Here is a 13,966-nt window from a genome sequence, read left to right as displayed (position 1 = left end):
GTATGCCTCCCTGTTTTGTGTCCAAATCAGGCTTATTTTTCTCTGTATACTCTCCAAAGAGAAGATGTATTATGTATAGGTTTGTCAGCTCAAAGAATGAAGGGCAAGTCAATGTGCAAAGGGCAGGTTGGAATGGCTGACTGAGGGACCAGCCAGCAGCATTGTCCTAAGCCTCAGAATTTGCTTGCAGGCAGAAACACAAGCTTTACCACTGGCATAGAAATTCCTTTTCTTATTAGGTGTGCTCTGATATGAGGCACTGCATCAGCAGCAGAATTGCAAAGTAAGAAGGTGTTGCCCTAATATCAATCTATTTGAGGAAGTATGTCCAGATATAAGTCAATCTTGAAACAATAAACCAACACCTGAATGCAGGCAATCACAATCTATTCCCTCATCTGCTGCAAAAATTAATATTGTTCCTTCTAGGTGAAAGATTCAAGATGCATTATATATTAATAGACATAAAGGCTCAGTTACTACACTTTGGTCTAGCAAATGGATATCCTACAGCAAATCTACCCTTTAGACTAATGAAGGATAGACCAAGCTAGTCATTTTTTTGTTCAGTGGTTACACTGAAGTGATACAATCATATCAATTTCCTTTGGGGAAACCAGATATTGCTGATCTTGTTCCAATAACACTTTCACAATAACCACACCCATATTTGCACACCATTACTCAGCTAAATTATGGCCCAGCAAAGGCCTTAATTTGCTTCTCTGAGCCACAGCACAGAAATGCGGCTATGAGTGCTAGTCTGAAAAGGGTTTTAAACTTCTTGTAAAAATTTTGTACAGAAAAAAACTAAATCAAATACACATTGGAATAACAATAAAAAGGGCGTTAATTAATGAGAAACATTTTGTTTACATAGCTGTACAAGTCTACACAGCAACATTAACAATTTATTTATTAGAAGTATTATCCAGTGTCAAGTCCTGTAATTCTCTATCCACCACTGCTCATTTAGTGAGCACTAGCATTTCTGAAAATTCAAAATATTCCTATTGTCAAAACAACAAGACAACAGAGGATGTTATCAAATGTTACTGAGGAACTGCATATTGCATTGGTGGGTTTTTTTTTCAGTGACAGAATAATTTAACTGTTTGGGTAATAAAGTCATGTGACTGTTGTCATATAGATGTAATTTTCTGCTTGGAACAGCCATTAAGTCACTTCCTACTTTCCCTTTAGAAGTCTAACTCTAGACACAGAGACGTTAGCTTTGTCAAGGCACTGAAAGTTAGGTTAAAAAAAGCCCAACAGGTCATCTTCTCCATTATGCCATCCAAAGTGGAATTACCCCAGAACAGAAACTACCTCTGTTCTAATATTCTAATATGTTCAGGGTACTAAAGCTCCTTTTAAAAAACAAGCTTATAAACCTATTTTTTTTCCCTCCACACCCTTTCCAGTCATTAAGCAATGACCTTTTTGCCAAGGGCATCTGTTTTCTTTTAGTAAAGTGTTTTGACAAGAAGGCTGGGTCAAGGCTGCTCATTGCTTCACTGCTAGATCATCTTCCACAGCACCCCAAACTCCTGCAGGGCAAATTCAAGAGTTTCTCTTCCTCTTTTCTAGAGCTTTAAAGATAAATACATGGAAATTTGATGTCACTGTCTAACCACAGCCTCCCTGAGTAGCTCAGCTCACCTAGGACTTCAGTGCTCTCAAGCTGGACTCTCTACCGAAGCCAAATATCTCAGCAGCTGCCCTGTGCTTGCACACCAAAAATATTAGGTTGAACAAAATGTGACACCCACCTCTTTCTGACCGCCCCTTCCTATAACAGCCCTTCTGCTAAAGAAATGGTTAATAAACTCAGGATGTGTGCAGTTGGAAAGGTCATCACTGCTTATACTCATTGAAGTGACATCTGAAGTGATTGCATGCACATACCTTAATGAGTCTGCCAAACAGTTTATTTTCTATTTTAAGTCCTAGTATTAGATTGCTGTTTTGATAGACTAATATTACCTAAAACATTACATAAATTTCTACTGATTTTAGTGAGTCTTCTCTTAATTTATTGTAAAATCATAATTCAGACCCCAAGCTCTTATTTCTTGTGGGTTTTGTACGACTGGAAAGTGTAGTGAATCAGCTTTCAGGAAGGACTTTGCAGGAACAAACAAACTGGTTTAAATATGCATAGTTAGTTGAAGAAAAAGTTAAAAATAAAAGGAAAGTCATGTAGGAAAGATAGAAATAATGCTCTTCTGAAGAAAATGTATAGCATGTAGATTAAAAGTGCTCCAGAATTTTTACATTTTCTTTTTCAGAACTTCCCTGTAAATGTATCCACTGCTTGCACAATAGTAGGGTGGTGGGCTGCAATGGGAGAGCAATTGTCTTGATAGTATAGAAGTTGCTTTTGATCTTTCAGAAGCCTGATGGAGGGGGGGACAGACGGGAAAAATGTTTTTTGTGATTTTAAGAGGGACTAAAGAATAAGCACTGGTGACTTTTAAGTAATGCCATAACAGGTAAGCAAAAGTCAAAAAAAACAGGGCCACCTCTTAACAAGACTCGAGATAATATTATGTAAATGTCACTGTTTTCTCCCTCTGGGGTTCAGTCAGTTAATGCATTTTTCCTTCTCACAGTCAGAATTTGACAGATCAATCTAAAATAAATTACTAGGCTACAACAACTCAGTATTTGAAAGATGCCACAGTGTTTTGAATAGATAAATCATGCTTGAATTCATATTCCCGTTGTTCAGACTTGAGCCCCCTGATGGTACTGAGGTGCGAGAGTGTTTGTCTTGGATTTCATTAGACGTTTTGGAAACAGTGTTCGCTGGCTGACATCCAGTAGGAGTATTAATACCCTCTGACCAGAATCTGTTAATCATTAACGTGATCTCGCAGTCAGGCCCAGGCTCTGCTGAGTCTGTGGTGGGGTACACACAAAGAGAGGATAAAATGACAATAAAGAGGTCTACCCTGGAGAAAAGGAGAACAGGGTGGTGGCCAGCTTTGTCAGTTACCGTGGAGCTGACCCTCAGCCAGGGGAAATCAATGCAGCTCTATTTAAACCACTAGAGTTAATGGAGATTTTGGTCATCTGCATTGAAACCTAAAAGTGGATACATGCAAAAACCTCTCTGCCAGTGCAGCTGGTGTAAGTTACTGGGATAATTTTGCACTCAGACTCTCTCCAGTCCTTAGATTGATTCAAATAAGTGCAAATCGATCCAAGTAAGTGCAAACGGCCTGCCAGCACTTAATTTTTATTTATATAATGCTTCTGCCTCACTAATCAGAGGTTTAACTTTGCCATGATTGCTCATAAAAATGGTGTTTTCTCCAGTCATAGATGAGGAATGGCAAAAGACTCAGTGTGTGCCAAGGGAAACCTGTGTGGAAGTTGCCAAAGAGCTGGGTACAACGACCAACAAATTTTTCAAGCCTCCTTGTGTGAACGTGTTCAGATGCGGGGGCTGCTGCAATGAGGAGAGTCTGAGCTGCATGAATACAAGTACAACTTACGTGTCGAAAACGGTAAATGAAGCTATTCATCTGTTTCTTTTTACACTGGCCATCCAAAAAGGGAGGGGAAGGAGGATGTTTGGTTTCAGAGATCCTGTTATGAAAGATCTGTCTACACTATTCTAACAAATAGTAGAATTAATTTTTTATCCATGGGGAGTGAATGCAGGCATGTGCAATGGCAATTTTACATTCATGTTGCAATGTTAAAAAATAGGTATATATGTGTAGAGATGGAAAATCAGGCCCTGAGAAAGTGACTGCAGGCTCACGTGATGTGAAGAAGTTTAATTCTTCTTTAGTGTATTGTCACTTGGACCTGGGACCTCTGGAGCATATTAGCTCATGGGAATACTCTGCACCAAAGGGTTAAGAGAGCTCTGGAAAATTTTGCTGTGTGAGACAGGAGTCTAAGTGCTGCATTTTCAAAATTACCATCAGTGCCAAAAAGGCTGGCTAATAATTTTGGATGTACATTTTTACCAGCCTAAAAAGGAGACATTTTCAGCAGGAGAGACCAGATGCTCTCAATTTGAATACCTCATGATCTGAATGTGCCAAATGACAAGTCACTTCGGAAATGAAAGGCTTAAAACAGTAGTCAATTACTGCTTAGGTATAACAGGTGACAAACCTGAGTTTTAATGGCCAATGCCAAAAAGTGAGCATAAAGAGAATAGCCAGAAAGTTTCTTTCTGTAGACTCCCTGTAGTGTCTATGTACAGGGATATCTTTTCTCCAGTAGGTGACTGAGCAGAGCTCCAAGTTTAGTACTTTCAATCAGCACTACAGATGAAACCAGCTGTGTTCACACTTGCAGAAACAGTACAAGAGACTGGTCCTCCTTGACTAATCTTCATTTTGTGCATCCCTACTTATAGTTGATAAAACCTTTTGACTTAGAGTAAAACATTAAATTTTATTTATGAAAAAGGCTTTTCTTTAAATCAGAATGAAGATGGAGGGCAGTTGATTTAAAAAGAAAATTGAAGCCCTCATGGGCAGCAAGTCAAATTCATGTCTGTATTGGTTTCAGGTTTGTTGGAATCTAATTCCACTGTGTCTAGTTGTACTGTAATATAGCTTGAGTAAAATAAATCAGGGCCTGTCCTTCTTGCGTCAATGTTCATTAATTGCTTTCATTCCACACCAGAAAGAGAAAGCTGTTACAAACTCTTGGCCACACACAAAAGACATCTGGTCAGTTCAGGGAGCTAGGTCAGGCTAAAATGTATTTATTTATTTATGTGGCTTTGAAGCAGCAGTTTATAAGTTTGTTGAAAAACTGCAGTTTTGCAGAGTGTAACATTCCTTCAGCATTCTTCAAAATAACCGTTCCCTCAAAAGTCCCCAGCTAAGTCCCACTCTTGGATACACCACCACCAGTCCAGATTTACTCCTCTAAAATGAATGGAATTACTCCCATATTAGTGACAGCATCTTTTTTTTCCTTGTCATAAAATATACTCTGAAGGATATTCATGTCACCTGAAGTCAGACACTGTGACACCTAAATTCAAATGTCCAAGCAGTCTGTGTTAGGAATACTTTTCAATGCCTACATGTGGCTGCAGCTTAACGCTGCTGGCATGCTGGCATGCAAAGACGTACTCTATGAGTGCCTTCATTTCTGTGGGAAGAAAGCTGGCTTGGGGAAGATACAGGCAGGGGGTGGGTCACTTCAACACCCTGACATGTAGCTGCCCAAGGAACCAGGGCTTTCACAAGGCTAAACAGAGATCAGCCTAAGCAATCTGCAGGCACTGCAGTTAGGCTGCTTGGTTCCTTAGGCTCCTGCTATAATCAAGAGAGAGATGTTTCCAGGGTGATTCCCTGCAAGAACACGGATGAAGTGAAATGAACTCTATTTACTCCTGTTTCTTACCTCTCTGCAGAGGCGCAGAGGTGAAATTAGGCCACTAAACATGCATGCTGTGATTATACCCTAGGACAGTTAAATAGCTGTCTCCATAAGCAACTGAAATTCAACTGATGATATAACTGAGGACAACGTTTCCAGCCCCTGTATCTTCCATTTGACCTGAGCATTCAGAAGAACTTTTGATTGTGTTTACAAATAATTTTGAGTGCTCTTGGGTGTTTAATAACTGGTAATACAGCACTGGGACCACCATTTTGGCAATTTCCTTTCTTGGTGGGCATTGCTTACTTTACAAAACCTTCAGTGCCCACTTGCTTATGGTAACTACCTCTGGAAAAAGAACAACAGTGGGAAAAATGGTGGCAAAGAATAAGAGGTTTTGAATTAAAACTCCAAATTTTAACTGTATAAGGGAAACTGAAAAATAAATGTTATTTCACCCACCTAGCTCTTTGAGATCTCGGTTCCCTTGACAAGTGTTCCTGAGCCCGTACCAATCAAAATTGCTAATCACACAGGCTGTAAGTGTCTATCAAATACCCAGCACCACCAGTATGCCATCATACGAAGATCTGTGCAGTACCCAGAAGAAGATGGGTAAGTTCCCTCATTTACAATTTCTGCACATCCTGTGGCACCCAAAGTATGAAAATTATTTTGTTCTGATTTGGTCATTATAATGGTCCATTCACTTCATGTTATCCCAACAGTATTTCTAAATAACTTGTCACTCTCAGTTTAGAAAGCTTCAACTAAAACTTGTGAATTAGAAGTGAGTGGACACAAGAATTCAACAAATAACAGGCTAGTTCAGCAGCATCTGGAGGCATTAAGACATTAAGGTGCTTGACTGGGAGCTCAAGTGCACATATTATCACTGTGCTCCACTATATGTATTATATTTATATGTGCGCATATACTTTTTCAACCTGACATGAGCAACTCTGTGCATTATTTAGGCAGGGCACAAGTGGGCTTGAGTGCTGTGCTCAAACTAAAGCCCTCTGCCAAACCTTATGGCATGTCAGGTAAGCGTCAGTGTGAATCGTGGCTTTTCACTTTCTGTTCCAGTCCTGGTTTGCATCTTTCAGGCTCATTGGCTGGAGAAAAGTCATCTCACATCTAATCCAAAATATGATATAAAATACCTGTAGTCCTGGTGAGAACAGGCTATGTTAATTTAACAAAGATTCTAAAAACACAGATAGTTTGAGTGACTCACTGAAAGTCAGATGTCTGTCTAGCTCTGCATATAGGCTTGCCACTACAACTGCCCTTCAGGTAGACATCTGGGCTAGGGGAGAGATGGCATTTCAGCAAAGCCACTTGAGCCTTCAATCAGCCTGCTGACCCCTCAGAGTCCTCTTTCTACACAAATACAGATAAACCTCAGCCTTCTTCTTCCAGTTTGTGAGTTCCTCTTCCAGAGCAAAGTGCCTGAAAGTCAAACTGGTCCCTCTAAAACTGGGAAAAGTCCACTGTACATCCTTAAGCATGGGAAAATTATAAACTGGAGCTGCGCTTTCTGGCAGCTTGGCAAAATTGAATACAGTTACATGGCAGGAATAGTGTAAGACAAAGACTACCCTTGTTGGGGTAGAGCTGTTTTATGGAAAAAGGGAGCTGCAAAACTGTAGCTGTTTCCTAGGGATGTAATCTGAAATATGTGCTGTACCTGTTCTTTCTAGTTGCTGGGAGCCAGACAGCTCAGCCCTGTCAGCAAAACCACCCAGTCCCAAGGTATTCTTTCTGCAGCAGTAATGCACACAGATGCCATAGCTTCATGTAGTACAAGTGACAGACCCAGCGTACCTGCAGGCTCATTTTGCCAAATGACTACACTGATGCTCCTATATTTTATTTTATTTTTTTTTTAATTCCTATGGATTCTGGGTTTTTTTGTTTTGTTTTGTTTTTCCTTTTCTTCTAGATGCCCCTTTACCAACAAACTTTGTCATAATGGATGGATCTGGGACAGTGACAAATGTGAATGTGTTGTAGATGTACAGCACCCCAACAGAAGAGAAGGTAAAGATGAAATTACAGATGGACACTTATGCTTTACTATCTTCATGCTGGTTTGGTTTCATTACGTTTTTGTCCTATTTTTTAATTGAGAGAGTTAAGTTTTGATTCCACATCCCTAGACAGACTTGGTTTAAAGTGTAGAAACGCATCTGAAAATAAACACTTGTATTTGCTTATCCCCATCTCCTGCTTTTTTGCTTGGATGTTTTATTCTCTCTGTATAAGCAATCTGAACAAGAAATAGAAAAGTATTAAAAAGACTGAAGTAGATAACCTGGATAATTTTTTATTTTACATGGGCCTTAAATTGTATGATGTGAATTAGGGAAAACTTTTGAACTGTTGAAAAGAATCGTTCTGGAATATATTGCATGGAGAAGGTGCTAATTTTTTATTGTGGGAAATTCTTAAGATAAAACTTAACCAGGCATAAGATAGGCAAAATAAGTCCTGCCTGTTAGCTGTAGTCGGTGCAAAAGATTATATGACCTTTCAAAGTATTTGACTTGTTTTTATAATAATAATGTTATGTAGGAAGCTTTCAAGATGATATGCCATACGTACTCAGAAGTATGCATGTATAACCCTTCGGGTCTGCAGAAGGAAATGTAAAAGGGTAAAATTCGTAGACGTATAGACGACTTCCCTTATCCCTCTGCTTTTCCTGGAAAACTGTAATCTGTTGAAGAAGTTTGTAGGAAATATTATGGGGGGTAACTGTGTAAGTCTAAAGATACTAGCAGTAAACATCAAGAGTAGATAAAAATTCTCAGAGCCCTGTAAAAGGTCTTTAAAAAATTGTTTTTCTCAGGAAATTGTACTGGTCAAAATAAAATTAACACAGCAGTAGAGCAGACACAAAAGGAAGCCTTGCCTTTGCAGTTTAACTTACATGCTGCAAGCAAAAGAATAAACCATCCAAGGCAACAGTAAATGCAAGCTGGCAAGCAATTCCTCGACTAGCAAACTAAAATAAAAGTAACTAACTTTATAAAGTGGTCGGTTGATTATGATCTCTAATTTTAATAAGCAAGAGATCAGTTTCATACTGGTTTCTGGAGGATCTGTTCTCACTCTGGATTAGATCATCTGAACATCAGGTTAGGTAGTTAAACTCAAGTTAGACTTTTCACTCAAGAGAGGATTAGTACTTTATATTTCAGAGTAAGTCCAAAGGACTGTGAATAGCCCAAGTCCTCTTAACTCTTAGCCTTTTGTAAGGTCAGCTTGGAGCTTTAAAATTTGTGGCTTGTTGAATTATAGCTTTTGTTGACACAGACTCAATATTTCCCCAGATTAAATATCATTCTCTAAAGTACATTGTGTTTGGCAGTGACTGAGACAAAATAATTTAAAATCTGTCTTTGATGTTGAAACAAAGCGAGACCAAAACACTCTATACCACTTCACACATGCCAGACTTCATCACCCCAAGGAAGGGGTTTGTCTTCCAAGAATTTTGGGCAGATTCCTTCCTCCCTTCCAATAGGACACGGGTTTTATTCTGTCTGGATATTGGTTTTCCAGCATTAAGTAAATAATAATGAAGGTTTCTTTCAAGTAATGTGAAAGCCTCTTCTGGCCACTGAGATCAGAGCTCAGGCTGCAGAGGTCACAGACACAGGCTACATTCCACATTCCATAGGTTAAATCTAAAAGTTAATTGTAAAACTGCAGGAAATTACCTTCCCAGTGACACATTATATGCCTTGACCTTTAACTGGGGATGTGCTGCTAGCATTTTAATAAGGCTTTCATAAATTGTGGTCCCTTTTTGCAAGGATCAGGTTCTTATTGTACTCCAGATGTGTATTTTGAGGGCAGATAAATGAGGTATTAGACAGTGTGATCACTCGACTGGGGTTTTGTTTCTGAACCAAAGTATTTTCTTCCATATTCCACTGAGAAGTGTGTATATGCTCCTTACTGAAGTGCTAGACCAGCTTGCACCTTACTAGATACAGCATTACTTTTGCAAAATTTCCTCAGTATATGAATAGTGAAGTATATTGCATGGTGAGTGTGACAGTTTGCATGGATGTACATTTTCATCTGGGGCATAGACTAAATCCTTTTTGAGATTTTCTTTTTAAAACCTGCTGTCCAGTAAAGATTTGTGCATTCCAAAACCTAACATTAGACTCTTTTAATATACAGCCCCAAATTTCTTTTTTGCAGGATTCAACCCACAATAAATTGCGATATTAGAGTAAGTGAAATAATCAGTCCAATCCTCTCAAGGCCTTTTTTGCACAGTAAGCTCAACAGAAATTCTGAAGACTAGAATGTGTCAGATAGTACACCTGTGAGTCCTAGTGATTACAAAGAGAGTATCTTCAAAAGCAGGATTTAGACAAGTAAAGCTTACCACTAATGAGGTATGTGCTATTGCAGGACTCCCTCCTCTTGCTGAGCTGGCTATGTGTGGGCAACATATGGAATTTGATGAAGAAAATTGTGAATGTATCTGTAGACAGAAGTGTCCCACAGATTTTTTTCAAAGTAAAGAGAACTGCAGCTGCTATTTGTGTAAGGAGAGCCAGGAGAGCTGCGCTCTAAAACACAAGACATTTCATGCTGAAACCTGCAGGTAAGTGTTCCTTGGCATTCAGTATCTACACTCCAAGATCTGAATTATCTTGTATAGACACTGAAAGTGCAAGTGCTGAACTAGCTAAGAGCTCCACCCAGAGTAAAATACCTTCCTGCAGTTAGGGAGATAATAACAGAGATGATATTTACAGTATTTACCTTATAGAAGTAGTCTAAGGTTTACTTAATTAACATGTTTTAAAGAAATCTAGACAAGGATGCTATTCAACTACCAGTATTTATTATTTTTTCCCCTAGTCTTAAGGGAATGATGTGCAACTGTGCTGTAACTGAAATTAGTGTGTGACACAGAGGATTTACAGTGAGATACTGAGTCTTGCATCTGTTGGTAGGTAGAACCCACCCCATGTTCTCTGCGACTGCTGAATTCAGTCACATGGACATCTAGGGACAAAGGTTTCCCAAGTTGGTACCCACACTATACATTCCTTATTTGTTTTGTCTTCAGGGCAAGTGATTGTCTAGAGCTAATGCAATTTTGTATACATACAAACCTGCTCAACCAGCCGTGATTCCACTGAGAAGCAGGAAAATAGTTCTGGAGATGTTATACTACGTGCCTTTCCCTAACCCTTTTGTGTAACTAATTTTGAGGTTTCTTTGACAAAACTTCAGTAGAAAATGCCCTCTTAGAAAACCTGTTTTCATAGAATCATAGAATCAACTAAGTTGGAAAAGACCTTTAAGATCATCAAGTCCAACCGTTACCCTAGAACTGCCAAGACCACCACTAAGCCACGTCACTAAAGGCCTCATCTACACATTTTATGAACACTTGGAGGGATGGGTAGCCTCTTCCAATGCCTGATCACCCTCTCGGTGAAGAAATTTTTCCTAATATCCAATCTAAACCTCCCCTGGCACAAGTTGACGCCATTACCTCTTGTCCTAGCACTTGTTACTTGGGAGAAGAATCTGACCTCCATCTCACTACAACCTCCTGAAAGGTAGTAGAGAGGTAGTAGAGAGCAACAATGTTTCCCTTGAGCCTTCTCCAGACTAAACAATTCCAGTTCCCTCAGCTGCTCCTCATAAAACTTGCTCTCCAGACCATTCACCGGCTTCTCTGGAGCCACTCCAGCACCTCAATATCTTTCTTGTAGTGAGGGGCTCAGTACTGAAGGTGCAGCCTCACCAGTGCTGAATACAGGGGGACAATCACTTTCTTAGTCCTGCTGGTCATGCTAGTTCTGATACAAGCCAGGATGCATTAGTTTATTTTTAAAATTTCTCAGAAAGCCTTGGTCCCATGTAGAGAGCCCGGTGCATGCGGTAGCTTGGTCTGAAAGTTTATGTAAGGATAGTCAGCATGCAGTTTCTCCGAGTACCTGGTCACCTACAAGGTCCATTCTCATTAACTTCAGAGGTTCATTTCTGGAGAAGAAGGTGTGGAAGAAGTAACCTTTGCATCTTTAGGTTCAGCTTTGAAAATAAGGACAAGCATAAAATAGTTGGCAACAAGTATAAAAGTAGCTAAAAGAATCAGCAGAGCTCAAAGTGAGAATAGGAGACTTAGTCACTTCTGTGTTTCAGGCAGGTGGGAGGGGATCGATGGAATCACTTGTTGCTTCTAGAGGCCATAAGTTTGGCTTCTAGAAATTACTGCCATCTGCACAGAGGACTTTTATGACCACTATTTCTGGAGAACCAAAGCTGAAGCGCCAGGTGAGTTAAGGTCCTTCAAAGAATTTGAGGGGAGCACTATCCACTACTAACACTCTGGACTTCACTGCTCTCAAGAAATGAAAGAATTGCTTATGTCATAGATGTGGAAAAAATGGACAACAGCAAGACATATTGCTGTAGACAAAAACTGTCAGGCAGCAAGGTCTTACCTCCCTGTGTTGTAAGGGTGTTGACGCTTTCCCAAATGTTGTCTAGACAGCACTGCAATGTTCAAAGATTAAAAAGTTGAGGAATGCGATAGTGAAGTATTTTCATATTACAATGTTCTCTCTTTTTGCTTTTTTCTCTTTTATCAAACAGCTGTGAGGACAGATGTCCATCCCAACCCAGAACATGCCCAACTGCAAAACCAGTGTGTTCCAGGCATTGTCGTTGTCCAAAGGAGAAGAGAGGTTCTCATGGGTCCCAAAGCAGAGAAACTCCTTGACTGAGCTCCTCCTATTCTCTGAAAATCCACTGCTTTGCAAAGTAGCTGTCACTGACTTTCAAACTATAGTAAACATCTTCCACGTTAATAGCAGAAGAAAGAATCCAGTCTGCATTTATTTATTAGAGTAATCACTAACTGCAGGTGAATCTCTCCTTCCAAGAGAACATCGGCAATTGTTCTCTAAGAGGTAGCAACAATCAGTGAAGTACTGGCTGTGTCAAAGAGTGGAAAGCGCTTGTTCACTGTTACGCGATACAAGATGAAGCTGGTATGTTGGTAAAGAGTCAACGGTCACCAGCCATTCTTTCAGAGATTATGACTAGATAATCTTAGCCTCTGAATCCTTAGCTAATGCAGGTCCTGGGTGAAACTTTCTTCAGAAATTCAGTGTACAGGATTTGGCTTCTAGTAGGTTCAGCACTGACTTATTTGATCTACTGTCCAGCTTTGATTATCATTTTGAGTTTATTGTACAACTACTGTCAGATGTGCCATATTTAAGTGTATATAAGAAAATAAATACATCAGTTATTCAAATGGTTTTGATCTTCCTCTGTTACTTTAAAACTCTGCCCAACAAAAAGAAAACAAGCAAAACCCCAAGGCCATCTCAAGTACAGCCTTCTTATGTTTGTCCCAGTGGGACTGGATTTTGCCCAAAACCAGGTCAAAACAAGGCCACTTGATCAAATCATTTCAGTAAAAAAGAGTCATTTTTCCCACGTCTGTTTGACAGCCATGTGTGATTTATTTATTCGTTTCTGCTGTAATGTGTTAATCTCCCTAAGGGGGTAACAGCCACACTAGTACTAACTCTACAGTGTTTTTTAGAAAGGCATGTTTCACTAAAAGATGGTTTTGCTTTTAGCTTACCATGCTATGAAAATCTCTCTTTTGCACTGAGATTCCTTTCACCGGTATGAGGTTTGAGTAACAGTGTTTTACCGAAATCAAATACAAGGACAGAATTATTTTCTGAACCACTGAAGTCAGGACTGAGCCAGCCCAGAGAAAATATTGTCAGCAGTAATCCTGAACTGGAAGTGATGGTCTTGATTACTGAACAATTTTTCCACTTTGCTGAATTCTCAGTTCTACACTGCATTGTGAATGGAGGGAATAGAGCAAATGAGACAACCACTGCAGAGATGGAGAGCTTGACACAACACAGGGAACAGAAAATGGGGTTTTGATGCACACCTGAGATTTCTTCTTTATATATCTATAGGGAAAAAAATATATTGATTTAAAATAATATCAGACCCAGTCCTGTAAAACTGATTGAATTTTGGACAAAGCACCAAACAATTTAGTGCGTCTTTTGTTAGAGTAAGCCATTTAGGATTTGACCCTGTATGAGTGCTCTGTGAGCTTCCTAAGCCGTTTGTAATCTAGGTCTGTGCAAACACACTGGCAGGATGCTTTTGTAATCTGTGCTGGGAACTGGCCTGGGTTCCTCTGGCCAAGCAACACAGTCGGCCCTGTGAGCATGCTAGGTGGAGCCCCTGCAGCAAATTCACCTTCTGGTCCTCACCGGGCTGGCCTGCTGAGGGGTTTCCTCCAAAGGAAAGGCCACATGCAACTAGCATGCGCTTTGCATGGACAAGGGGAATGTGACCCTAGTACAAACCCAGGTGAATCACCTTGGTAGCAGCACACCCTCACATTTCCGTCACTCACCTGAGAGGCTCTAAACTCTGACACATGTACATGGTGGCTGAAGTCCCTGAGCTATGTAAGGGTGCATAAAAGGAACGAACTGCCCATCACTTTTCACCCAGCTCAGCTGGGGGGTACCCCAGTTTTGTGGTTGGATTGCCAATA

At 40.0% G+C, this 13,966-nt stretch overlaps 1 protein-coding gene across 3 annotated transcripts in view; it reads left to right on the top strand.

The window, feature by feature from the left end:
- VEGFD (vascular endothelial growth factor D) overlaps window positions 1-12,679 on the top strand; it is a 39,622-nt gene extending 26,943 nt beyond the window's left edge. For all 3 annotated transcript variants that reach the window (XM_061364482.1, XM_061364481.1, XM_061364480.1), the window contains exons 3-7: window positions 3,325-3,515; window positions 5,834-5,982; window positions 7,316-7,413; window positions 9,808-10,003; window positions 12,013-12,679. In XM_061364482.1, coding sequence (XP_061220466.1) covers window positions 3,325-3,515; window positions 5,834-5,982; window positions 7,316-7,413; window positions 9,808-10,003; window positions 12,013-12,139 — 761 coding nt within the window. In that variant the 3' untranslated portion in view covers window positions 12,140-12,679. The remainder of the gene's footprint in view (window positions 1-3,324; window positions 3,516-5,833; window positions 5,983-7,315; window positions 7,414-9,807; window positions 10,004-12,012) is intronic.
- The last annotated feature ends 1,287 nt before the right edge of the window (window positions 12,680-13,966 follow it).

The sequence above is a fragment of the Neopsephotus bourkii genome, unplaced genomic scaffold, assembly GCF_033783945.1.
Source record: "Neopsephotus bourkii isolate Nb327-2 ecotype Australia unplaced genomic scaffold, CSIRO-AGI_Nbou_v1 NB_1234, whole genome shotgun sequence".
In the NCBI taxonomy this organism is placed as follows: Eukaryota; Metazoa; Chordata; class Aves; order Psittaciformes; family Psittacidae; genus Neopsephotus; species Neopsephotus bourkii.
Note: the sequence above shows the minus strand (reverse complement) of the source record. Positions and strands in the feature narration are given on the sequence as shown.